We start from the raw sequence: 25,557 nt of genomic DNA, 5'->3' as shown, positions 1-25,557 counted from the left end.
TCATTGCTAAATGTTTAAAAGCCCCCTTGCTATTTATTCCCCATTTATCTGTGTCATCTTTTAACTAAATGAGAAATCACATTTCACATTTTCTGTCTTGGCTTCTTTGTACATGCCTAACAGTGAAACTTCTACTTATCCCCCCAAACCCAGCTCAAATGTTAGTTATACATGGGGTCTTCTTGGCTAATTCTAGCTTAAAGTGATTTCTTAGAGAAGTTGCTCAATCCTTCAAGGACAGAGACTGAGCTTTTTTTCATCCCTTAAAGCTAAACACAGGGTCTTAAATAGGAAGACTCTGAATCAGTGTAATGTATAAATGAGAACATGATTTTTCAACTTTTGTTATATAACATGTATGTAGAGATAGGCTTATAAGCACCTTCAAGGGAAAAAATATGATTGTGGTGTACTTTGAATAATGCAGATGTGTGATGCTGTTATGCCAGTGCTGTGGCCACTATACTGTGGGCACTGACAAAGATGGAGTCCTTCCCTTAACACATTACCCCAAAGTGCCCGTTATCTAGTACAGGAAGCTATTGCAAAGAAATCAAATGAACCTACCAGGGTCTTCCAGAGGACTTTGAATTGAACTGGATAATCCTAAAAGAAAGGAAATTAAAAATAATTATTTGCATGAATATCCAATTTTTTTGTCTTTCCAGGATCCATTTACCTTTTTTTTTTCAGGGAAGAGAACCCCACTTTCCAAAAGAAGACCTGTTCCACATAGTTTGAGTGGAATGGTCTTGTCCATACCTCTTCCGTGCAGAGACATGGTAACCCACATCCTGTAAAACCCAGCCATGGTGGTGTTTTGTGGGATGGCTCTAAGAATCAGGTAGTACCAGTCAGGTTGTTCCCTGAAAGTGAGAGTTCTCTCCTCTTTTGTGAGGTTGAAGATAACTGATAAAAGTTATCTTTCTTGCCTTGTATAAAAATCTGAGAATAAAACTAAAACAAGGAGCCAAATAACCATCAAAGAAGGGCATTGACTTTGTCATTTGAGTGCCTGGATTCTCTTACTCCTGAAACTCATCTACTTTTGGAGATCCTAGATATGAGAATCTATAAGTTCCCTTTTGGAGAAGGCAATGGCACCCCACTCCAGTACTCTTGCCTGGAAAATCCCATGGACGGAGGAGGCTGGAAGGCTGCAGTCCATGGGGTCGCTGAGGGTCAGACACGACTGAGCGACTTCACTTTTACTTTTCATTTTCACGCACTGGAGAAGTAAATGGCAACCCACTCCAGTGTTCTTGTCTGGAGAATCCCAGGGACAGGGGAGCCTGGTGGGCTGCTGTCTATGGGGTTGCACAGAGTCGGACACGACTGAAGTGACTTAGTAGTAGTAGTAGTTAAGTTCCCTTTACCTATGCTACTTGGGTTTCCATAATGGAAAGAGGCTCGCAACATTATGTAGGAGGTTTAAATAACTTTAAATATTTATCTGATTCTGTTTCCTTCCCATCTCTTTTTTACAGGATGTGTGCTGATGAAATTCTGTAAATTTACTTGTTTAGTCTCTTCTTTCTAACTCCTAAAACATTCACAGAGTAGAAATTGGAGGCTGGATTTTGTGCTGAAATGTCTGGTAAGAAATAAACTGAGATGTGGTTTTTGGTGACCTGGTCTTTCATCAGTTTTATTCAATTTACTTGAGTGAGAAGAGGGGACAAAAATGTATGTGTATTGAGTTTCTATTCAATTCAACTCTTTCATGACATTTACCCCTCTCATGTAAATACTCTGATCCTGACTTAGAAGATTTTTAAAAAATCAAGGTGATTTTCAGATTAGGTGCTTTGCTGAAGGTCGTTGGCTGGTTAGATGTGGTCGATTTAAGATTAGGATCCAATTGGGTCTGACCTCTGAGCCCTCCCTCTCCGCCATCTGGAATGTTATACAGTTAGGAAGAATGTTGACTCTTAGGTCTCAAAGCACATTTCTAACTTTTAGTCAACTGCTTTGACATTCATGGTTTGGCATTATTGTTTGGGGGGAAATTATGTTCTAGAGAGAAGTGTATTGCTCTATAGGGAATTTGAGATTTGAATTTGGAGATGTTAATTCTAGTTCCGTGATACATATTTTTTTCACTGGAAAGCTCTGTGGTTACGAAGTTCAGTCTTTCTAGATCTTAGGCTTCCTCCTCTGTCAAATAAAAGATATGAGGGCCGATCACCTTTCAAATCTATCCTAGTCTACTTCTGCGGGTACACACTTCTCAGAACTCTATACTTCTCCTATTAGAGATCGTAACACCCTGTGTTGTGATTATATGCTATATGCACTGATGTCTTTCCCAACAACGAACCCAGCATATGACAAATAATAGATGATCAGTTAATATCTGTTGAATAAATAGATGAGGGAAAGAAGTCTGTTCACTTTTGTATCTAGAATACTACTTTTTAACATATTTTTTTCTACTGACCAAAGAGTGATCTTTGAAATTGCAGGAAATAACCTGAAATTTTGCTGGTGAGAAGTAAAACTAAGCTAATGGAAGATTTGAGTACTATGGTGCTCAGTCCATCAGTGTGTATTTTAAAGAAGACTTTCCTTTAATTCAGAGCTCAAGATAAGCAAAGAGTTAACTCACAGTTTTCAGATAGGAGATGTACTTTAAAGTGTAAAATGGTCATTTTAGGATGTCACTGTAATTCAGCTTTTAAGGCTTGGTAACTGAGCCATCTTGGTGAACCTTCCTGTGAATGAAACCTTCCTTAATCAGCTTTTCCTATATTATTTCATCCTGGGAAAGAAAAGCAGTAGCTAAGCCAGAAGCAAGCAGAATAACAACAAAAAAAAGGAGTCTGTGGCCAAAGCAACAGAATTACTTTTTTTTTTCTTTCACTTGTGTTTGTGAAGGAGAAGTAAGAAACATAATTTTTTGTCTTTGTTTGGACATTGGACAATACAAATCACAAGAACATTTATTTTTGACATACTATTTTTTTGGTGTTCTTTGGGATTTGGACCCTAATTAAAAAATATGTGTTTCCTAGCCCTTCTTACTGTGAAAATCCTTGGCAATATAAACAGATGCACTGGTTGGCTTTTAATTCTGACACCAGACTGTCTGAAATAATAGCTCTGAGAAAGTGTGAATGCTTTCATTCCTCAAGCTTTAATTATAAGTACTTAATTTGTTTCTCTTTCTATTGCTGACTATCATACCAATCTGTTTTATTTTTTATCTGGCTAAACATTGTGCACCTTAGAAGCCCCTTATTTGGAAAAGTTTATTCTGTATCGGAAGAGAGAAACAAGTTGAAAGTTTGAGTTATCTTCATATTCCAGTTCACATCACTGTAATTTAACAATTAACATATTAAGTGGTATTCTAAAATTTTGAGTTATATAGGTCTTTATGATGACAGAATTAGGATCTTGATAAGCAGTTTGAAAACACTGAATATTTCTCATAAAAGTTGATTCATCATTTGAAAAATGAGCCAAGTTAATAGCTTACTAAGTCATCTTGACCTTTCACAGTCAAAGATATTCTTCACTTTTTGTGTCCACCGTTTTTTACACCTCGTAACCAATTTGCTGGCACATCGTTTTCAGCCACGGGACTGACTGTGGTGGTACCGGCTTCTGTCATTACATGAAGTACCACATCTGCACATTAGCCAAAAAAGTCATCAATTTCTGGAAGTAGGAGCTTTTCTAAAGAATTGCTAGGTCAAATCTTTTCAAATATTGTCATATATCCACTTTTAAAGCTTCACTGCGTTGAGATGTGCTTTTTATTTTCTAAGAGAAAAAGAGAATCAAAGAAATGCAAGTCCTTGATGGAACTCATGATAAACATAATGAAGAATGTCTTATGTTTTTGTCTCCAATTGGTTTATTTCCATTTATATTCTGAGACACTTTCATCAATTATTTTGGAGCCTAATACTAAAGATGTTAAATCCTCTTTGTAAATATGATGGAAACATGTGTGGATAAAATGCAATGTGCTTTAGGTTAGAAATTGTTAAGTCTACTATTTTTATCTCATTTTCATCCTTGTAACAATCCTAGATATTGTTGGTATTATTATATAATTATATATATTATTATTTTAGATATTACTCTTATTATCCTCATTTTAGAGGGGATTGAACTAAGATTGTATCCTAGTTCACAGAGCCTGGAAGCTGTGGCAGCATAGACTTGAAGCCTGGAAAGGGTCCCTCCTGCTGCTAGACTTTGTTGTTGTTGTTGATTAGTCCCTAAATTGTGTCTGACTCTTTTGCAACCCCATGGACTGCAGCCCACCAAGCTCATCTGTCCATGGGATTTCCCAGGCAAGAATACTGGAGTAGCTTGCCATTTCTTTCTCCAGGATATCTTCCCAACCCATGGATCGAACCTGCATCTCCTGCATTGGTTCAGTTCAGTCGCTCAGTCATGTCCGACTCCCTGTGACCGCGTGGACTGCAGCAGGCCAGGCTTCCCTGTCCATTACCGTAGGCGGAAGCTCAGTTGGTAAAGAACCCGCCTGCAATGCAGGGGACCCCGGTTTGATTCCTGGGTCGGAAGGATCTGCTGGAGAAGGGATAGGCTATCCACTCCAGTATTCTGGCCTGGAGAATTTGGAGTCACAAAGAATCGGACACGACTGAGTGACTTTCACTGTCTGACACCCCCCAAAAAATATTCATATAAGGCCTATTATACACCCATTTTACAAATAGAGAAACTGAAACTCTGGTAACAGTTTCTCAAATTCACTCAGCCTGCCCATGAATTGTATTGGTGACAGAAGGTTGGAAGTGAGGGCTGCCTGACTGCAGTAACCGTGTGCTCAAAACCTTTATTTTAAATGGCTTTGTCTAAATAGCATGTGTCTAAATAATAGCATTTGTCTAAAGCTTCAGAATTTACTATTTCAATCTAGTAGATGGCACCAAAAAAATTCTTTGGTGTGCAGTGGCTGAAATAAACTATGTTAGGTGCCAAAAGACTTAAAGGTAAGGGCCAATGAGATAAATGCTGTTTTTGGTGTTGCATTTTTTTAACAACGATGACCAAGAGTCATGGGGGATACGTATTTCCAGTGGTGAAAGCAGAAGTTAGGGATTTGGGCTCCTGGATTACTTTTCTAACTCCCTTTGACACGACACATCATTTAATTCCTTCACTTCCAATTTATCTCCCCTAAATTCAAGTTGGTCGTGATAACATCTCTTCAGGAATGGTGGTTAAAAAACAAACAAAAATGATAACACTCTCTTGACCTTTTTCCAAAAATGCAACCACTCTTTTGTCCATTTTTTTACTTTTTTCCCCATAAGTCGAAAATGTGTTTACATGAACTTAGAATTTTGAGACTATGAAGTCTCAGTTGCCCTTGGGTTCCATGACTGCATTTTGGGGCAATAGCTTGTACAGCCATGTTAGCTTCTAAGTTGTTTCCTGTTTTTCTTGGTCTTACTGCAGTCCTTGCCAAAGCTTCCCTCCTCCTCTGCTGCATTAGTAATGCAAAATGAAATTCATTGTGCCCATTATATCTGTTAAATGGTTTCCATTTTAACTTGAGAAAAATGTATTGACGTTCATGTGTTTGGCATGGAAAATGTGTATATCTATCGAAGATAGCAACTTGTCTGTTGGAATTACAGTGCATTATGTATAATGCTTCTTTTAGCTGTGCATGTACATTTCCTGGAATCTTATTGTGTCAGAGCTTGGAAAGTTTACACAAGCATTGGTAATCTAATTTTTGTCTGGTGGGTGGCTGTGGAAATATGGAGTATTTAAAAAAGCAAATGTCTTGGCCATCTGTGCCAGGCAGGGGTGTCTAGTCAGGTGGGGTAAAAGCACTCATCAAAAAAACGTTTTAAAAATATTGCCCCGAGTCTAACCTAAATATTAATTTCCCAAGAGCAGAAAGACTTAACAGTTACTGTAACATGCTTTTGAGTCCATTTCTGTTTATTCTCTTTAGGAGTTCTAACTGTAAGGTGGAGGAATCCATTTTATCTTTCTCCTGCCTCTTAACGATAATCCTTCTCTAGACTATATTGTCTCCTATGTCTTTTGTCTTCTGCAGACATGAGTCTTTGGCTCATGAACATCTTGTTAAGGTCTGTTGAGGATTAGGGGCTGTGACACAATTTTCTTGCTGAGTCTTTTTATTGGGGATTTTTCAGTTGGTTTGTCTTGGAAGTCTTTGAAATATCTTCTATCTAAAGCAATGATTTTCAGTTTTCTTTGTTCTCCTTAACATCGGGGTTGTATTTTGCTCTGCTGTTCCTGGGGTCTGGGTAATGAATTGTATTATTTAATAGGTGAGTGTGAAATTCTGTGTGCAATAGCTGGACTGCTCTCTGCTTCTCAGAGTTGCTAAATCCTCCTCACTGCAGCGCTGCTGAACTGTGATGTAGTTTTTGTTGTGTTGCTTTAACTGTATTTCAGTCCGCCATCTGAAGCCGGGTTTCTTAACTTTGGTTCTGTTGTCCTCTGGGCTGGATAGTTCTTTGTGGCGGGTGCTGTCCTGTGCGTTGCCGGGTGTATAGCAGCATCACTGGCCTCTACTCACCAGATGTTAGTAACACCTTCCCCCAGCATCCGTAGGTATTTATTCCTGATGTCCCCTGGGGGGCGTGAAATCACCCCATTTGAGAATCACTGATCTAAAGCAAGGTTGAAAGACAAGGCTGGCATGATGTAAGGAATTTCCATAAAAAGCACTGAACTCAGGCAACACAATGACAATGCTGAGAGAGCTTTGTGTCTTAGAGGATACGTGGAGAAACTGTATCACACATCCCTGGAGAAAATACTGTAATAATTGTCTATAGTTTCTTAGACTGAGTAACAGAGGAGGTAAGGGTCACCTTTTAAACTGCTTTGCTTCTGATCAGCTAATTATCTCCTCACCCTGTGATGCCTTTTATCTCCCCTCTAAGCAACTTGACTCACATAAGTAAAATTCTAATTCTTCACAGATTTTCACCTTAACTACGTTTCTACCCTAACCTCCCTGCTCTTCTGTTTCATCCACTGGTTTTCTTTGGCTCCATTGGGAACATGGTGCCCATTTATTTCTTTAATCCACTTCACCACCTCATAGTACATTCTACTCTGAGGATGAATTTTAACAAGATGCTTTTTACTGCATAGTACACTCCAGTAAAGAACTAATGTTTACGGCGATGTGTATCTCTATTCCAACTGAAAAGCGGAGGTGCCGTGGACCTCTACCGTGTTAATTTTCTCCTGTTTGACTTTTTCTCAGTGCCTCTTTGAGTGATTTAGATCTGTTATATATAATGGCAGTCTTATGGGCCTGTCCACAGGGTATCTATATGCTGCTGAAATAGCAGTGAAGATAGCCCACAAATGAATGAAGTCATCAAATGTATTTGATGATAAAATCAAGGTTATTTTTTAATTTTTTGATGATGTGAAAGCTGTGGAGGGATGCTAACAAATCTGTTTGATCAATATATGGAATATAAAAAGAAGAAGAGACAAGATTGACTGATGAATAAAATGAAACTGACACAAACAGGCTGACAGCCAGCTGTAAGTCTCTTTAGGGCAAATGCAATTAACTTAGAATAATAGACTCAAATTTGATGGTTAGAAATGCATTTTTATTAACAATCACAGGCCGAATCATTATGCTCTTATGAATAAAATGGTACTTATATTTCGTGCATGTGTGTGCATGCATATATAAATATATATATATATATGTCTCTCTGTGTATATTTCCATGCCTCCCACATTCCTATGTGCTCTGCTTACAATCGGGATGGAAAAGTTGATTTTTAGAATAATGTACTTTAAAAAGGAAATTCATTCATAAATTGTCTCCAGGACTATAAATTCTGAATATTCTCCCAAATTACATATATAAAAATCATACTACTTATCTGGTGCTATTAGACATAAAGCCAGTGAGCCCTGGTCCCAGAACTGCTGGTCCTTTGGGGATTTGGAATTGCAATCAGGGATTTACAGATTTCATTTTGAAGAGGAGAAGTCATTACTAGAAACCTAAGCTCATTTCCTCTCCTTTAATAGCTATTTTAAATCATTCATTTAGAAAATACATTAACTATTTAGGGTACTTGAAATGCATTTCTCTTGGCATTGTCTGCATTTTTTAAAGAGTTTTTTTCCTAAAATTATTTTTTTAAAAAAAGATGAGAATTAGCAGAAAAAGACCAAATGACTTCTGTGTGATAAAAACTTATTCTTTTATAACATTTCCTTCTCTCATTGCCCAAGAGGAAACAATTTAAAACTTTAACAAAATACTAGAATACTATAAGTAAACTTTCTAATGCCATAGAGATGGAAAAAAAAGTATGCCACCCTTAGAAAATTAAAAACTGGACTTTAAATATGGTTAAGAAGTAGCATATGGTCAAAAGTCTTTAAATGGATTTGTTAATAATTTAAATCCAAAGCAGTTTAATTCTGTACTGCTTACTTAATATTGATACCCACCTTAACTAGGAAGTGAGTAAAAAAAAAAAAGAGAGAGAGAGATTATAGGAAAAAATAGGGAGCTTTATTTTCTACAAAGAATTCAGGATATGGAGTCTTGCACAACTCTGCAGACTCCTTTAGATATATGTATTTTTTTCAAATGCAAAATAAAGCTCCCTGAGTTATGTAATTGCTATTCTTCAAAAGGACATCATGAAGGTTGACAATTTAAAATGTACTCTTCCTGTCACCATCCAATTTTTTAAAATGTCTACTGATGGTGTTAAAAACAATCTCCGCAGAAGAGGGCTGCCATTGCCAATTTAGGACACTGAGTTTGTTATTAGCGTAGGCATATTAGATCATCCTCTTGCTCTTCCTGCCTGCTTTGTTCTTTTGATATGGCAGGGAACTGAAATTGACAACAGCCTACATTTATATAACAGTAACTTGCATTGTTAAATATATATGTGTAGATAGACAGATAGAGAGTTCTTTTATTCCCCCAAGATATCAAAGTTCACTACACACCATGAAAAAACCACAGAAATATGCAGATGCGTCTAGGGTGAACCATGACAACTATTTAAAAGCATCAAGTATTGACAGCCTCAAGATTCTGAAATAGTTCATAGTCATTTTTAATTTTGGATATTTTTATCCCTTTAGAAAATTTCTGTTTTCTTCAGGAGAAGAGGAGGATAGAAAGGTCACATTTTGTTAACCGAACTAGTTTAGAAAAGTGAGCTGGGAACTTAGCTGTCCAAGTCTACAGGCCTTGACAAACAGCGTTGTGGTAAACATGAGGCTGAATAGACTGCTTTGTGTCAGTCAGTGTTTGATCCATCGCATTCATTAAAACCACATCAAGTGAACTCAAAGTGGGGAGTCTGATGATTGGATAGGCATTCCTATAAACAGGGTTGTATGTACGTGCCCTTAATTATGCCTAACTCTTTGTAATCCCATGGACAATAGCCCGCCAGCTCCTCTGTCTATGGAATTCTCCAGGCAAGAATACTGGAGTGGGTTGCCATTTCCTCCTTCAGGGGATCTTCTCGACCCAGGGGTCAAACCCACATCTCTCGTGTCTCCTGCACTGACAGGCAGATTCTTTACCAGATTCTTTTACCAACTGCACCACCTAGGAAACTGCACCACCACCATATTAAGTTTAAAAATACCAAATAAAAATACAGGATGCTTAGTGACATTTGCATTTCTGATAAATGATGCATAAGTTTTAGGAGAAGTAGGTCCCATGCAATATGTGGAACATACTTAATACTAAAAAAATATGCATCATTTAGCTGAAGTTTAAATTTAACTAGGCATCCTGTATTTAATCTGGCAGTCTTCACCATAAAAGCAAGGCTTTGTGTACTGTTTAGAAAATAGATTATAATTGGGGTAAAGAAAGTTTTAGAGAAAAACCAATAGAACTTTAACTTTTTGTTATCCTTACAACAGCCTTACTATCTTAAAATTTTTAAGTCTCTTTTTTCCTCAGAGAATAGCAATATATAATATTATGTTTAGACTTGACTCTCTGCTCAAAATTTTATGATTATAAGTCCTGCACAGACTATTTAACAATATAAGGCTCAGGTCATATCATAGTTGGTGTCTGTCTCCATGGCTGCCATGAAGGATAGATAGTTTTTAAAAAATGTATTGTTTGGGTACCAGATACAGGGCAAATGGTAGGAGTCTAAGCTATGCTGCTTAAATGAATTTATTCCCTCACCATTGAATTGATTTCTCTTTCCTTCCAACTTTTTGTCATTTCCCTCCGTTTTCAGACACATTGATAATATTCCCTCTATAGCTGAATTTCCATTTTGAGATATTCTTCAGCATACACAGGGTGATGTGTCATACCATCTTAGCAGTAGGGTATAGAAAATATTTCTTATAAGGATAGAACTAGATTAGGTCTGGATGATTGGGGGTAACTTTCCTGGTGATGGGGAGAATTAGTGAAGTTATTTTTTAAGGCCACCAAGCAAGTTGTAGAAATATTTAACTTCAGCTATTCAACTATGTTCTTGAGCACTTCATGTGTAGTCTTTATTATTTAATGTATATTATCTGTTATACACCTGGAGAAGGAAATGGCAACCCACTCCAGTATTCTTACCTGAGAATCCCATGGACAGAGGAGCCTGGCAGGCTACAGTCCATGGGGTCACAAGAGTCAGACATGATTTAGCAACTAGAGAGAGAGAGAGAGAGAGACAGAGAGAGAGAGAGAGAGAGATCTATTATACAAGTGAGTTAAGAATTTTCTTAGAGGACTTTATAGAATTTTTATCTTAGGCATTGTACTAACTTTTCACTGAACCACAGAACCAAGCAGCAACTACATTGTATTAGAATTTTGATATATAACATTATGTCTGTTTCAAAACTCAGAATTTAATGACTCTTTAATAGCAAAAGGTAAATCTTTTTATTCCCATCATCATTGTCATTGATTTTGTTCCTCTTGTAAACATGCTGTGATCATTTGCCAAGGAGGTATAACGTGAGAGAGATGTAGGGGAGACGAGCAAGAAGCAGAGTAAGTTAGGGCCTTAAAAAAAGATTCAAGGTAACAACCATACAAAACAGGATTATGGTCATCAAGAAACCAGAAGCTGGAAGTTCATCAAGGGCAAAGATAATACCAACTTTTTGTTTCTTAAATGTAAGTTTCTATTTATTTTCTGTGAAAAAGAGATGCTTACTCTTCTTTTAGATTAGGTTAGACATTACCTTAACAAATAAGGTAGAATTTTCAGTTAACTTCATCAAAATAAAAGTCCAAACAGATCAATTTAATCCGTCTTTATATTATTTGAAGGATAGGGAAGAGAGCGGTAGAGGACCTAAACTAACATTTACTATCTGCTCCACGTAGGCACTGTGCCAATGCTAAACCAGAATCTCTGACCTCAGGACACTTTGACTCATGATCTAATGAGAGAGATAGAAAGTGAATAATTACTATGCACTATAATTAAGTGCTATAAAGACAGAGCATATTGTACAGACATGGTCCAACGTAGAATGTTATCGCCCTTGTAAAGCAACTGCAGGAATGTCTTCACTGGGGAGATAATGGTTGAGTTGAATTCTGATGCAATTATCAACTGGCCAAAAAAAATTGAAAAGACATTTTATGTAGGGAGTGCAACAATCTCAACAATCGTATTGAGTCTGAAGTAGCATTAGAAGCAGACTGGTTTGACTAGAGCATAGCAGGAATTCCAGGAAATGGGCTTGAGAAATAGACATAACTCAGAACTTGGAGGCCCCATAATATCATGGAAAAGAGAATTTGAAGGAGCAAAAATATGGTCAAATTTAGAAAGAGAATGCTCACAGCAGATTGGAAAAGACAAGGTTAGAGCACGGTTTGGGCTTTTCCAATCATTAGTTCAGGTAAGAGATTTCTTGTTGTTTAATCACTAAGTTGTGTCCGACTCTTTTGTGACCCCATGGACAATAGCCCGTCAGGTCCCTCTGTCCAGGGTATTTCCTCGGGATGTATATTGAGGCAAATTGTCATTTCCTTCTCCAGAGGATCTTCCTGACACAGGAAGTGAAGCCATGTCTTCTGCATTGAAAACAGATTCTTTACTACTGAGCCACTTGGGAATCTCTTCAGATAAGAGATAGTCAAGGCTTAACCAAGATGTCCATTTGTAATTCAGAACTTAATAAGCCAAAGAACTCAAGAGCTGCACATTCTGAAGAGTGGTGATAAACCTGGTTAACATCAAACAGGATTGCAATGAGGAGGCTGCCATATGTGATGTGTTTGCTGATGGTGGCCTCTATAACTCAAAGGAAAGGATATCAAGAGAAGGAAAGTGAGTCAGATTTACTGATGGTAAATCATGTTAAAAGGAAATGGATCAGGCAGCTTTAGTTTCAGTATTCCAGTTGACAATTTCACAACCATCTTTTCCCCTCTATGGAATTTTATCCCATTTGGCTGAAGATTACCCTAAAACTCAGAGGTGTTAAATGTAATATTGTAAATTCACAGAGCTAGAAAGTGATGGTGTGGAGGTCCCCACTTAAGTCTGTCTAACCACAAGGTCTCTGATCTCTCCTTTAAATCGCACAGCCTAGGATTGACTTCAGAGGGATGCTTGTGTTTGGACCAAGTTGAACGAGGACTTAATTGTATGTCAGAGATACTTAAAGTAATCTCTGCAGGAGTATGAAGTAGTTTCAAGAACTTTGTGTCTTTAATATTTTCGAACTGGCTTGAAAGTTCAGAAATGTATTGATTCATTCATTCATTCAATATCTAGTAAGTACCCTCTTTCTTATTTTCAGTCATAATTTGGAGCATTAGTGTCTAATGAAAGCAACTTATGCTGTGCTAGTGTGCTTGGATCCAATTTGGGAAATGCAACCATTGCTGTGATGCCCAAGTCCCAGGAGAAAAAGGAACAGAAAATAATTGAATTTCAAATTTTCCCTTCATATCCTTCTTTTCAGATGAATCATCTTTTTCCCTTCCCTCTTTCATGACTGCCCCATTAGATCACAGTGAATTTTTCCCTAAGATGCAGCCTTGTATGTGCCCCTGCTATGAAAAGGGGAAAAAATGTAGTGTTTTGGGCCACTGGAGAGCTGCCAATTCCAGAGTACCAGCATGTTGAGAATCATCTTTTGTTGATTTCCTCTTTTGCCTTTTCTGGATGATGATGAGACTCTCATGTGGCATGAAGCCTGTTTGCTCCTTACTGTATTTATTTTGTTAAGATTAAAGTTGCTAAGATACGGTAGTGATTTCAAATTGTAACTGCCGATGCCAGTGGTCATAAAATAAAGAACTAAAATTCCTTTATTTGCTAATGCTAATAAAAAAACATTCTTGAGGGGGCGAGGGAATTTTTTGGCAAAAAAAGTGAGCAGTGAGCAAAGTGGTCTAAGTTTTAGCACATAATTAGATCCACTAGTCCAACTGATGTTGAGCTATTTTGGTCAAAAATCAAGAGAGAACTTCTGCCTTTGAGTTGTTTGTTAAAGTATTGTTTTTAAACAAAGAAATGGTCAGGTTGTGCAAATTTTGTGTCCCTTTTTCTATTTAGTGGTTAAAGCCAAGGGATTTCTTTTTCAATCTGTTGCTAGTTATTCTTCTCTGTTCCATAAATATTTTGAGGGATTTGAAGTTTTAACATTTTCTCGTAACTTCTTGAGTTTGTCCTCTTAATTCTTCTCATCTCATGTATCTGATGCCCTAAATCTCTCATTGTATTTATTTTATTCTTAGTACATAATTTTTCAATTACTTGTAGTTTTATTGTTTTCAATGACATTCTTTTAGGTAATTGAGAAGATGCCACGTTCTGTGTTTCAGATTTAATTGTTATTGACCAAAAAGCATTCCGTATTTTTCTTCATAATGAATGATTGTTTTAAAAACTCAGAATGTTTTCCAACCAAATTCAGTCAATTCTAGGACATTCCTTTGAGCTCATAGGTAAATATTTTCAACTAATACTTAAAAGAAAAACCATTAAACTATTTGGGTGGAAAAACAGTCTTAGAGCAGCCAGTTTGGCCAGGTTTATTCTGTGTATGTGTGTAATTTCAAATTACTGTATGTTTTTATTTTACAAAAATTTCCAGCTTCCCCAGGACACTTCACAAACTCATATCCAGAGTTTCCACTGGCAATCCTTCATTTGTCCTGGAAGCATCTTGTAATATGGAACCAAGAAAATACTGTGTTCCCTTTGGATTTATAGACAAGAACATATATATTTCCTCTTCAGCACACAGTTCTTTTCAGGGGAAGCCAGGTTTAATGGGCATATTGTCAAATAATAAGGATTCAACCAAAGCTACATAGCTTGTTTGGCTGAAAAAAGTGGTCTTCAGTAGAGTTTAATCTATTTAGAGAAAGATAAACTATAAAATAATGACATGTCTCAATGTGATTTGATTAAAAGTAATATTGTGTGAAATCACCATTTAAATACCTTTTCAGAGACACCGAGAGAACGTGCTGTACACTATTGAATTGTATTCATTAAGCTTACTTCTAATACCCAGTGGACCCTTATTCCACAACAAGCCTGTGGTTAATTGTAATTTCATTTGAGAAATTGCAGAAAGGTGGTTTCTGCCCACATCTTTGGAGACAAAGCGACTCCTCAGTGGTCACCACAATAACCTCTGTGGTTATTGCTGTCTCAGGATTTTGAGATGCCAGTCCTTTGTAGTTTCAATTCTAACATCTGAGTTCTTAGAACTTAATGTCCAGAAGGTAAAGTCATTTACCACAGTCTTGAGCCTTAATATTCTATGTTGGTAGTTCATCTTTGCTATAATAAAGGCACCATCTGAAATTTTTATTTTGCCTAACTGTTTATACAAAGGTCTAAGATTATAGATAAACTGCCACTGTCTACTTTCATATAATAGTGGGTGTATATTAGAGTGGTTTATTGGTCTGAAATTTTCACTTCCCTAAAACAGCATTTTACCTGTACACCCTTGCTCTGGCTCATGATGGGTGATGGAGTTTACAGACTCCTTCTTTATGGAGAGCCTAGTACTGTGAGTTGACTTGACCAATATAAGGGATGGAATACGAGCACTGTGATTGCAAATGTGAACTCGTGCCTTTTAATTTGAGATTAACACGACTAGTTGATTTTCCAAGAAAAATGAGAACATATGGGTAGATCTGGACCCAGCTTTGAGCTAAGCCCTCCTGTACCCAGCCCACATTAGCCAAACCGTAGTTGTTGCACAGATATGCAAGCAAGAAATAAATGCTCACTGGCATTGTTATATAACATTATTATAGCATTGTCTGACTGAGCCACTCTGCCTGGTTATAGTTCCTTAACCAGAGTCTTCAAAACAGCATCTGCAGAGGTGTCAGGTGCTGGTGTACAGGAAAACATCTACTCTGTTCTTTTTTGGTTCTATGCTACCTTTGAAGCTGACTTCAGGCTCTGTACAGATTGAAACATTTCAATACATATATGAGTCATGTGTAATTGATCAGTGGCCAAACTGATTTCTTAGTGAAAGAGAATAAAATGGGAGATTTTTGAAAACTTGAAATAGTTTTTGAAATGGAGCTACACAAACTCTGAGTGTAATTCTTACCCAACATACCATGTAGGTTTAAAAGTATGTAAAGTCTTAGTTTAAATGTAAGCAGTATATGCTGTAACTTCCACTGGAGTATGGTGGCGCATACTAGTGGTTCATAAACCTTTCACAAGGACTACTTCATTTGCATCAGTGTAGCATTCTTGCCTGGAGAAGTCCATGACAGAGGAGCCTGGCAGGCTACAGTCTATGGGATCGCCAAGAGTTGGACATGACTGAGCGACTAACATATTCACTTTTTTTTAATGACCTTTTTTAAAATGAGTGATAGAGGAAGAATGAGCCTTAACTGAGGGTATAAATTGTTGTAGTAATAGCTGTCAAATGGATTAAAGTAGATTAGAGACTAATAGGTTAGAAGCATGATTCTAGAGTTATAATCTCAAAAGTTAAGTAAAGCCAGGCGAAAAACATAAATCAGTTAAGTGGGCCAGATGATAGAAATGGGACATGCTTGGCAAAGTGGATAACATGTACCCTATTTATAGGAGGTGGGTTCAGTTCAGTTCAGTCGCTCAGTAGTGTCCGACTCTTTGTAACCCCATGAATTGCAGCACGCCAGGCCTCCCTGTCCATCACCATCTCCCGGAGTTCACTCAAACTCACATTCATCCAGTCAGTGATGCCATCCAACCATCTCATCCTCTGTCATCCCCTTTTCCTCCTGCCCCCAATCCCTCCCAGCATCACAGTCTTTTCAAATAAGTCAACTCCTTGCATCAGGTGGCCAAAATATTGGAGTTTCAGCTTCACCATCAGTCCTTCCAATGAACACCCAGGACTGATCTCCTTTAGGATGGACTGGTTGCAACTCCTTACAGTCCAAGGGGCTCTCAAGAGTCTTCTCCAACACCACAGTTCAAAAGCTTCAATTCTTTGGCGCTCAGCTTTCTTTATAGTCCAACTCTCACATCCATACATGACTACTGGAAAAACCATAGCCTTGACTAGACGGACCTTTGTTGGCAAAGTAATGTCTTTGCTTTTTAATATGCTGTCTAGGCTAGTCATAACTTTCCTTCCAAGGAGTAAGCATCTTTTAATTTCATGGTTGCAGTCACCATCTGCAGCAATCTTGGAGCCCAGAAAAATAAAGTCATCCTTTATTTTTCCTTTATTTTACTGTTTCCACTATTTCCCCATCTATTTGCCATGAAGTGATGGGACCAGATGCCATGACCTTAGTTTTCTGAATGTTGGGTTTTAAGCCAACTTTTTCATTGTCCTCTTTCACTTTCATCAAGAGGCTCTTTTTAGTGGGTATTTGGCTCTAATTTTGTCATGCAGGGCACTGCACTGGTCTTTGAACACCTACTATGTGCCAAAAACTATTCTAGATACTACAGATACAATAGTAAACAAAACAAACAGAAATCTTCATGGCATTGATATTCTGATAATTAAACAGACCATAAAAAATTAAGTGAAATAAAAAAAAATTTAGGTGGTGTTAAGTGGTAGAGAGAGAAAAAAAAATAGCAGAAAAACACAAAACACAAAACAGCCAACAAAACTGTGGCATAACCTCTTTTAGAGAAGTTTGAAATTTTTGCTTTGAATAAACCTAAAAGGAAATATTCTACTCCATGAAATAAAAATATTTAAATATATTAAAATGTGCAGTCACATCTAAAAGCAAAACAAAATCCAAGAACTTTTCTGTTTTGCTCATTGGTAAAACTGAGTTAGTCCAGTTAAGAGAAAGGTTAAGAAATACAGATGTAAGATTAATTATGAATCTATGTAGTTTGAATCTGTATAGCAGGAATTTCGGAGAAGGCAATGGCACCCAACTCCAGTACTCTTGCCTGGAAAATCCAATGGATGGAGGAGCCTGGTGGGCTGCAGTCCATGAGATCACTAAGAGTCGGACACGACTGAGCAACTTCACTTTCACTTTTCACTTTCATGCATTGGAGAAGGAAATGGCAACCCACTCCAGTGTTCTTGCCTGGAGAATCCCAGGGACGGGGGAGCCTGGTGGGCTGCCATCTATGGGGTCGCACAGAGTCAGACACGACTGAAGCGACTTAGCAGCAGCAGCAGCAGCAGCAGCAGCAGCAGGAATTTAGTAGGCATGTTTATATTTTTAATATTTTTTTCAGAACATTAATTTTTTTGGTAATTGTACGTAATAAAACCTAGTTCCGATGACACATAAAATATTGTATGTTAAATAATAATGAAAAAACATTAGGGTCAATTGCATAATTTTAACAGCTGTAATGTCTGTTTTCGACTTCTGTTGAATTTAATGGATAAATTAAAGTCATATTTTAAGACTACTTAAAAGAATCTTTAAAAAAAAATCTCAGCTCTAAACACTCTAAAATTGCTTATTTTTATTCCATCTGCAATTATTATTTCGTTTTATACAAGTTTTTTTTTACATTATTACAAACAGATGTGAGTATGATCTGAAATAATATAATCCACCTTAGATACAAAAGATATAAAACAAAAATAAACTCCCTTGGGGATTTCCTTCCAATAAACATTGGACTACAGCTTTGGAAGACTAAATACAAGTCTATTTTCCCCAGTGGGGAGGTGGCAAAGGTAGTTGCACTTACAAACCAAAATGTGGAAAGCAATTTTCTTCTATGAAATCAGTAATTTCCAAGAAGTTCATTACTTAAGTTTATCACTGTGATAGAAAAGGTAGTCTTTTCCTTGCAATTATAAAATGAAATTAGAAATCCTTTCATCACTTAATCACTCTATCAGTGGCAATATCCAGTCACCTCCCTGTGCATGATGGTTAAACTCTGGGCAGTTTCTTATGTTTCTCTGTACATGATTTATGCATATATTGCACTTCCCATTTTTATTTTAAAAATAAACGCTTATTATATAGAGTGATGTTTATTTTTCCCTTTTGCTACTTTAACATGTTCTTTAATAACTTTATAGTATTCCCCTGTATTTGACTAGTAATAGAATTATGGCATTTAGCTTGTTTCCTATACTTTTGTAAAACAGACCTCTGATTTTATGAGTTTTACATTTTTAGCTTCAAACAACCATGAGTTGGAACTATTTGGGGAAAAAAAAATTCCAGAAAGTTCCAAAAAGCCAAACTTGAGTTATGTAGCATTTATACTGCATTAGCAGCTATTCATATAGTATTTACATTGTATTAGGTGTTACTGGTAATATAGACATGGTTTAAAGGATATGAGAGGATGCACATAGGTTGTATGGAAATGCTATGCCATATTGTATAAGCTCAATATAAGCTCAGGTTGGGGGGAAAAAAAAAATCCACCTACAATGCAGGAGACCTGAGTTTGATCCCTGGGTCAGGAAGATCCCAGGGAGAAGGGAATGGCCCTCCACTCCAGTATTCTTGCCTGGAGAATTCCATAGATAGAGGAGCCTGGCGGGCTACAGTCTATGGATTCTTGAAGAGTCAGACACGACTGAGTGACTAACACTTTTCACCTAGCATTGGCAGACTTTGGTATCTGCAGGGGTTGTGAAACCAATCCCCTGTGGAAGTCCGGCAGGACTGTAATAATTTTTGGAATGAATGGGGAAGCAAATTGAGAAAAAAAAGTGCAAGTGAAAGTTATGGGGCAATTAAAAGTAAATAGTTCAATTAACAAAAGAGTAAACTGATTTAACCTTGCTGCTTCTTTGATATCAGGGAAGTTATTTTGAGGCATAGCATTACCAAACAAGTAAAACAAACAAACAAACAAACAAACAAAAATGTTAGTCAGCTATAGAATGAAGAACAGAATTGTACTAATGTATGATGCATTTTTTGTGTGTGTATAACACAACTATGAAAAGTACTTTGTGATTTTGTGGGCATCATAGGCACACAAATAAAAGAATCATAGATGATTCCGAACCATCCTTGACACTTGGTTCATAACAAGCGAATATGGAGTGTGTTGCTTCTGTGACTCAGGAGTAAATACACGGCCCGTTCTTCAACTATGCCTTAGGTACTCTCTGAACACTGAGAACTGGGGAGAAAGCACGCACCAGTTGACAGAAGCCTCTGTCACTGTGGGAAATGCTTTAGCTCCTTGGTTATGTGCAAATTATGGATCCTGAACATTTTGTGGGGGGAAAAAACAGTCTTACTTACATGGAGAATTGATCATTTTAAATATGTGAGTTAAAATCAGAACCTTCTCTCCCCCTTCTCTCCTCATAAAATTTAACCAAACACAGGTAATAATACCACCTGGAAATCTTTTACAGTACAAATAAAAATGAAAGTTCAGAGTTCTAGGTGATGAGGTGAGACCCAACAAGATAAAAGAATTTTATCTAGTAGTTTCTCTATGTTTCCTAAAAACTGTTTGAAATGGGTCCTTGTAATTAAGATGGAAATGTTAAAACAATTACATATAAGCTGTTTTCTGCTGGTAAAAATAAAGCTGCTTTCTGGAAATCAAGATAACATGTATCTCTGTCACAAGTTCTCTGAGTCACACAGAAATGTGCTCATTACTTGAGAGACATGGTTTGGCCTTCTTATCAACCTTCCCTATGATGATCCAGTGTATAAACCAATCTCTAAAGTTCCCTTAAAATAGAATGCTGACCGTAAACTGTAACTGTTAAAAGCTTGTAATCCCAGTTCTAATTTAGGGTGGTATGCTAGCGCTTTGCAGGTCTCAGGACCCCATTGCTTAATTAACTCTTCTTAGTGCTGGAATCCTATTGACTAATGAAATTAATATAACATTGGAAAATCTATGCCACTTTCTGTTCCATCAGTAAAATAAATAATGCATTATTCAGTAGAATCTAAAGTTATGAGATATGTCTCTCCTTTTCCAGAGTAAGGGGAAGCAATGGAAAGGGTCAACTGATTATTATTGGTCCTCTAGTTTATTCTAAGAGATTTTCCCCTACTAATCATTACTTCCAAGTTGAGAGCTTCTAAACATGTTTTAACACACTAATACTACAATTCAAAGTAGATAGAGGCTATTTTCCCTATGTTCATAGGCAACTAGAGACTTAGATGAACTTCTCTAGATAAATACTTGGCATTTAGCAGATGCTTTCAGTCCCTTGGGAAATGGATTAAAATTTGTCCCCACTGTGAAGCCCAAGGAAAAGCCAGACTTTGTGACTAAGCAAATTAGAGGAGCACACAGCCAGTGATGGGAAGAATATCTGGTCAGTATTATAAAATTCAGAGATATGATGGTGAAAATCAATGTTAGAGCGTACAGTGTTTATGGACGGGTCAGCCAGCACAACTTTTCTAGGAGGTAATTTGATAATATAGGTGTGATTATTGTACAGGACTTGGTTAATTACACTTTTTGTCTTCCTAATGCCCCTACCTTTTCCCTCCACCCCCACTCAGTATTGGAAAGGACTTTCCTTGGCAAAATCTTCCTTATCTCTTAAAACCTGTTGCATTTGGTCACTCAGGGCAGTTAAGAGTAAACTTCTTGGGGAACTTCTTGAAAAGAGTCAACAGGGAAAAATCTCCTTTGGGACCATGAGCTTTAAGGAATTAGGTTTAGGAACTGGAAAAGGAATTTGAAGAAAATCCCACTTACAATAGCATCAAAAACCATGGAATGCTGGAGTAGTAAATTTAAGGATGTATGCATACAGCCTGTATACTGAAATCTACAAGCCAATAGATTTTTGACAAAGGAGACTGGGTAATTCAATAGGGGAAGTAGTCTTTTCAACTAATTGTTAGTAGAACATCTGGGTATTGATAGAGACAAATCCCAACTTTCACCTCACCTCATACATAAAAAAATTAACTTGAAATGGATTATAGATCTAAATGTTAATGCAAAAACTGTCATTTTCTAGAATTCATCATAAGAGAAAGTTTTTGTAACTTGAATGTTAGGATAGATTTCCTAGGATCTCAAAAGCACGAACCATAAAAAATGAATAAATTGGGCTTATCAAAATTAAAATTATCTGCTCTTTGATAGACACTGTAAGCAATTTAAAAGGCAGATTACATATGGAGAAAATAATTGCAGTATATTTATTTGAAAAGAACTTCATTTGAGAACACGCATATGCACAGATGCTCATAAACTCTGGTTGCAGTCATAACTGTAGATCAGTCTCTAGACTATTCAGTCTTAAGAGCAGTTGAGTCTCACTTTTAAGTTAGTATGCTCTGAATGTCTGCCATTTGCACATGGGGAGTTCTGATTGGCACAATCTTTTAAAATATTCATATGCTCTAACATAGCTCTCACACTACTGGAAATTCATAAAACCTGAAAAGAAACCACACAGTCAAAGCTTTATGTATGAGTGTGCGTTGAAGCGTGTTTTAAATAATGAAAACTTTAAAATTATATAAATAGCTGTCAATAGGGGTATAGAACCAGACAATAAAATGTTATTTATCCAATAAAATATAAAACTGGAAGGAAGCATGCAAAAATGCTGACAGTGGGTGAGGGGTGTGGCTGATTTTTTTTCTTAAAACTTTTTTGAACATATGCTAACAGTGAACCTGTTATTAAAATTTAAGTGTAAAGTTTAGAAACAACTAAAAAGGTAAAGGAAGGTACCAGAGATATAAAAGAGAAAAATCTTGATGTTAGTGTTAATTAACTAAATCAAAATAATATACTTATCAGGTCAGGCCCTACTTTATCCAGTGTCTCCCAGTAGTTCTTATTTTATATTCCAGATGTCTCAGGATAGAAGACAAGGTTCTTTATCATTTACCCTTTGTCCTTCTGCTCTATGGCCCTGGTTCTAGCCATTTCCCAGAATACTCTCTATTCATAGTCAATGCTAGAGAGAGTAAGGGTTAGCATTTCACATAATCTGTCAAGAAAACTGGTCTTATTCAGTCTAGAGAAAGTAATCAGCCAGGTCTTGGACTTGAGCATAAATTGTGTTGAAAAAGCCTGGAAGCACTTGAAGAGCAGGGACACAATTGCTCCATTCATGGGCATCTCAGAAGTAAGCACTGAGCAGGGCTTTCTAGATTACTCTTCTGCTGTAGATGTGTAAGTATCTAATTACTCCTCCAGATTCGCTTTCAACTTTTTTCCAATCGTTTTGGACGCTGCAAGTCTGAAGTGTATAGACTGCATCAGTAGTCTCCCCTGTATTAGAGTCTTGTTGCTGCCATCACAAAGTACCATAAATTAGATGGCACAAAATAATAGAAATTGATTGTCTTACAGTTATGGAAGGTGTTGGCAGAGCTGTGCTCCCTCTGGACTCTGTAGTAGGGCTCCTTCCTTGCTTCTCCCTAGCTTCTAAGTAATTTGTAATATTTGGGATTTCTTGGCTTACAAGGTGAAATTATAGCAGAAAATACATATTCTTTTAAAATATTTGTGGAATATTTATTTGAAAATCGACATTCAGTATTTACAAAAATTAAAAATTGGTTCCCTGTCATATGCTGGGTCATAAGAAAATACCAATAAATTCCCTGAAGCAAAAAATGTTTGTTGTTGTTCAGTCCATAAGTTGTGTCTGACTCTTTGAGACTCTGTAGACTGCAGCACGCCAGGCTCCCATGTCCTTCACTACCTCCCAGAGTTTGCTCAGATTCATGTCCATTGAGTTGGTGATGCTATCTTACTATTGCATTCTCTGACCCCTCCTCCTCCTCCTTTTGCCTTCAGTCTTACCCAATATCAGGATATTTTTCAATGAGTCAGCTTTTGCATCAGGTGGCCAAAGTATTGGAGCTTTCAGTCCTTCCAGTTAATATTCAGGGTTGATTTACTTTAGGATTGACTAGTTTGATCTTGTTGCTGTCCAAGGGACTCTCAAGAGACTTCTCCAACACCACAATTCAAAAGCATCAGTTCTTTGGTGCTTAGCCTTCCTATGGTTCAACTTACATCCATACATGACTACGGGAAAAACCATAGCTTTGACTATATGGACCTTTGTCGGCAAAGTGATGTCTCTCCTTTTTAATATGGTGTCTAGAAAAGCAGAGACATTACTTTGCCAACAAAGGTCTGTTTAGTCAAGGCTATGGTTTTTCCAGTGGTCATGTGTGGATGTGAGAGTTGGACTGTGAAGAAAGCTGAGCACCGAAGAATTGATGCTTTTGAACTGTGGTGTTGGAGAAGAATCTTGAGAGTCCCTTGGACTGCAAGGAGATCCAACCAGTCCATTCTGAAGGAGATCAGCCCTGGGATTTCTTTGGAAGGAATGATGCTAAAGCTGAAACTGCAGTACTTTGGCCACCTCATGCGAAGAGTTGACTCATTGGAAAAGACTCTGATGCTGGGAGGGATTGAGGGCAGGAGGAGAAGGGGACGACAGAGGATGAGATGGCTGGATGGCATCACTGACTCTATGGACATGAGTTTGAGTGAACTCCGGGAGTTGGTGATGGACAGGGAGGCCTGGCGTGCTGCGATTCATGGGGTCGCAAAGAGTCGGACACGACTGAGTGACTGAACTAAACTGAACTGAACTGAGGTTGGTCACAGGTTTTCTTCCAAGGAGCCAGCATCTTTTAACTCCATGGCTATAGTCACTGTCTGAAATGATTTTGAAGCCCAGGAAAAAAAAAATTCTGTCACTGCTTCCACTTTTTCCCCTTCTGTTTGCCAAGGAGTGATGGGACCAGATGCCATGATATTGAGTTTTAAGCCAGCTTTTTCACTCTCCCCTTTCATTTTCAAGAGGCTCTTTAGTTCCTCTTCACTTTCTGCCCTTAGAGTGGATTTCTCCCGGCAATGTTGATTCCAGCTTGTGATTCATCTGGTCCAGCATTTCACATGATGTACTCTGCATATAAATTAAATAAGCAGGGTGACAGTATACAGCCTTGTCATACTTCTTTTCCAATTTTGAACCAGTCAGTTACTCCATGTTCTGTTCTATTAATAACTGTTGCTTCTTGTCCCACAAACACGTTCCTCAGGAGACAGGGTAAGGTGGTCTGGTATTCCTATCTCTTTAAGAATTTTCCGGTTTGTTATGATCCACACAGTCAAAGGCTTTAGCATAGTCAATGAAGCAGAAATAGATATTTTTCTGAAATTCCTTTCTTTTCTCTATGGTCCTACAAATGTTGGCAATTTGATCTCTGGTTCCTCTGCCTTTTTTAAACCTACCTTGTACATCTGGAAATTTTTGGTTTATGTACTGCTAAAGCCTAGCCTGAAAGATTTTGAGCATTACTTTGCTAGCATGTGAAATGAGCACAGTTGTATAGTAGTTTGAACATTCCTTGGCATCGCCTTTCTTTTAGATCACTATAATAAAATATGACCTGTAAGAATGTACAGATTGTTTTTTACTATGGTTACCTAAAATTAGAAATTTAAAGAACAGCAATTATAAAGAGCTGTCTAGGTAATAGGAAATTTAAACATTATTCTCCAAACTTTTATTAGATCAGAAAAGAAATCAAAGCACAGTTATATTGTGTTTCAAAAACAAAGGCTGTGATACTAAATATCCAAATTTAAAGCATAAGTCAAATATAAACTTAAGGAAAATTACTATTTTTAAGTGACAGTTACTGAAATAAGTATTCAACTCAAGAAAATTTAAAAAGAAAATGATCCTAAGTCATTAAAAGAGAAGAAAAGGGAAACACATTGAATGAAAAATAAAAATTGGATGAGAATGCAAAGATAAATAAATCAGAGTTTATTTTTCCTCCAGAGAGGGAAAGACACTGAGAACACAAACTTCTGAGAAATATTGTAATGCAAACCATACAGTTATGCAAATAAATTAGAAATTTTAGATTATTTTAAAATTTGGAATACACAGACAAGCAGAATAGGCTAAGAACTTTGGAAAAAGTGGTTGAAGTCTCAACTATCAGTTGATTTTACAGATGATTCCTTTCCAATTTCTAAGATACAATTATTTCCAGAACTTTGTAAAATATTTAAAAGCAGAGAAGTTAAATAAGAACAGCTTTCAACATAATTTTGCAAAGAATATATAATTCTGAACCCCAAATTATAAATTGAAAAAACAAAAAAGAAAAGCTCAGAGCAATCCCATATA

The 25,557-nt window shown here is 37.1% G+C and overlaps 1 protein-coding gene across 2 annotated transcripts in view; it reads right to left on the bottom strand.

Moving 5' to 3' along the window:
- The window catches only part of MDFIC2 (MyoD family inhibitor domain containing 2), a 114,151-nt gene that overhangs the window by 45,178 nt on the left and 43,416 nt on the right, over positions 1-25,557 (bottom strand). Inside the window, exon 2 of one of the 2 annotated variants that reach the window (XM_070777263.1) lies at positions 568-606. The exons of the other annotated variant lie outside the window; for it this stretch is intronic. Within the exon in view, the coding sequence (XP_070633364.1) occupies positions 568-606 (39 nt within the window). The remainder of the gene's footprint in view (positions 1-567; positions 607-25,557) is intronic. 2 annotated transcript variants of the gene reach the window in all.

Source organism: Bos indicus, chromosome 22 (genome assembly GCF_029378745.1).
Source record: "Bos indicus isolate NIAB-ARS_2022 breed Sahiwal x Tharparkar chromosome 22, NIAB-ARS_B.indTharparkar_mat_pri_1.0, whole genome shotgun sequence".
NCBI lineage: Eukaryota > Metazoa > Chordata > Mammalia > Artiodactyla > Bovidae > Bos > Bos indicus.
Note: the sequence above shows the minus strand (reverse complement) of the source record. Positions and strands in the feature narration are given on the sequence as shown.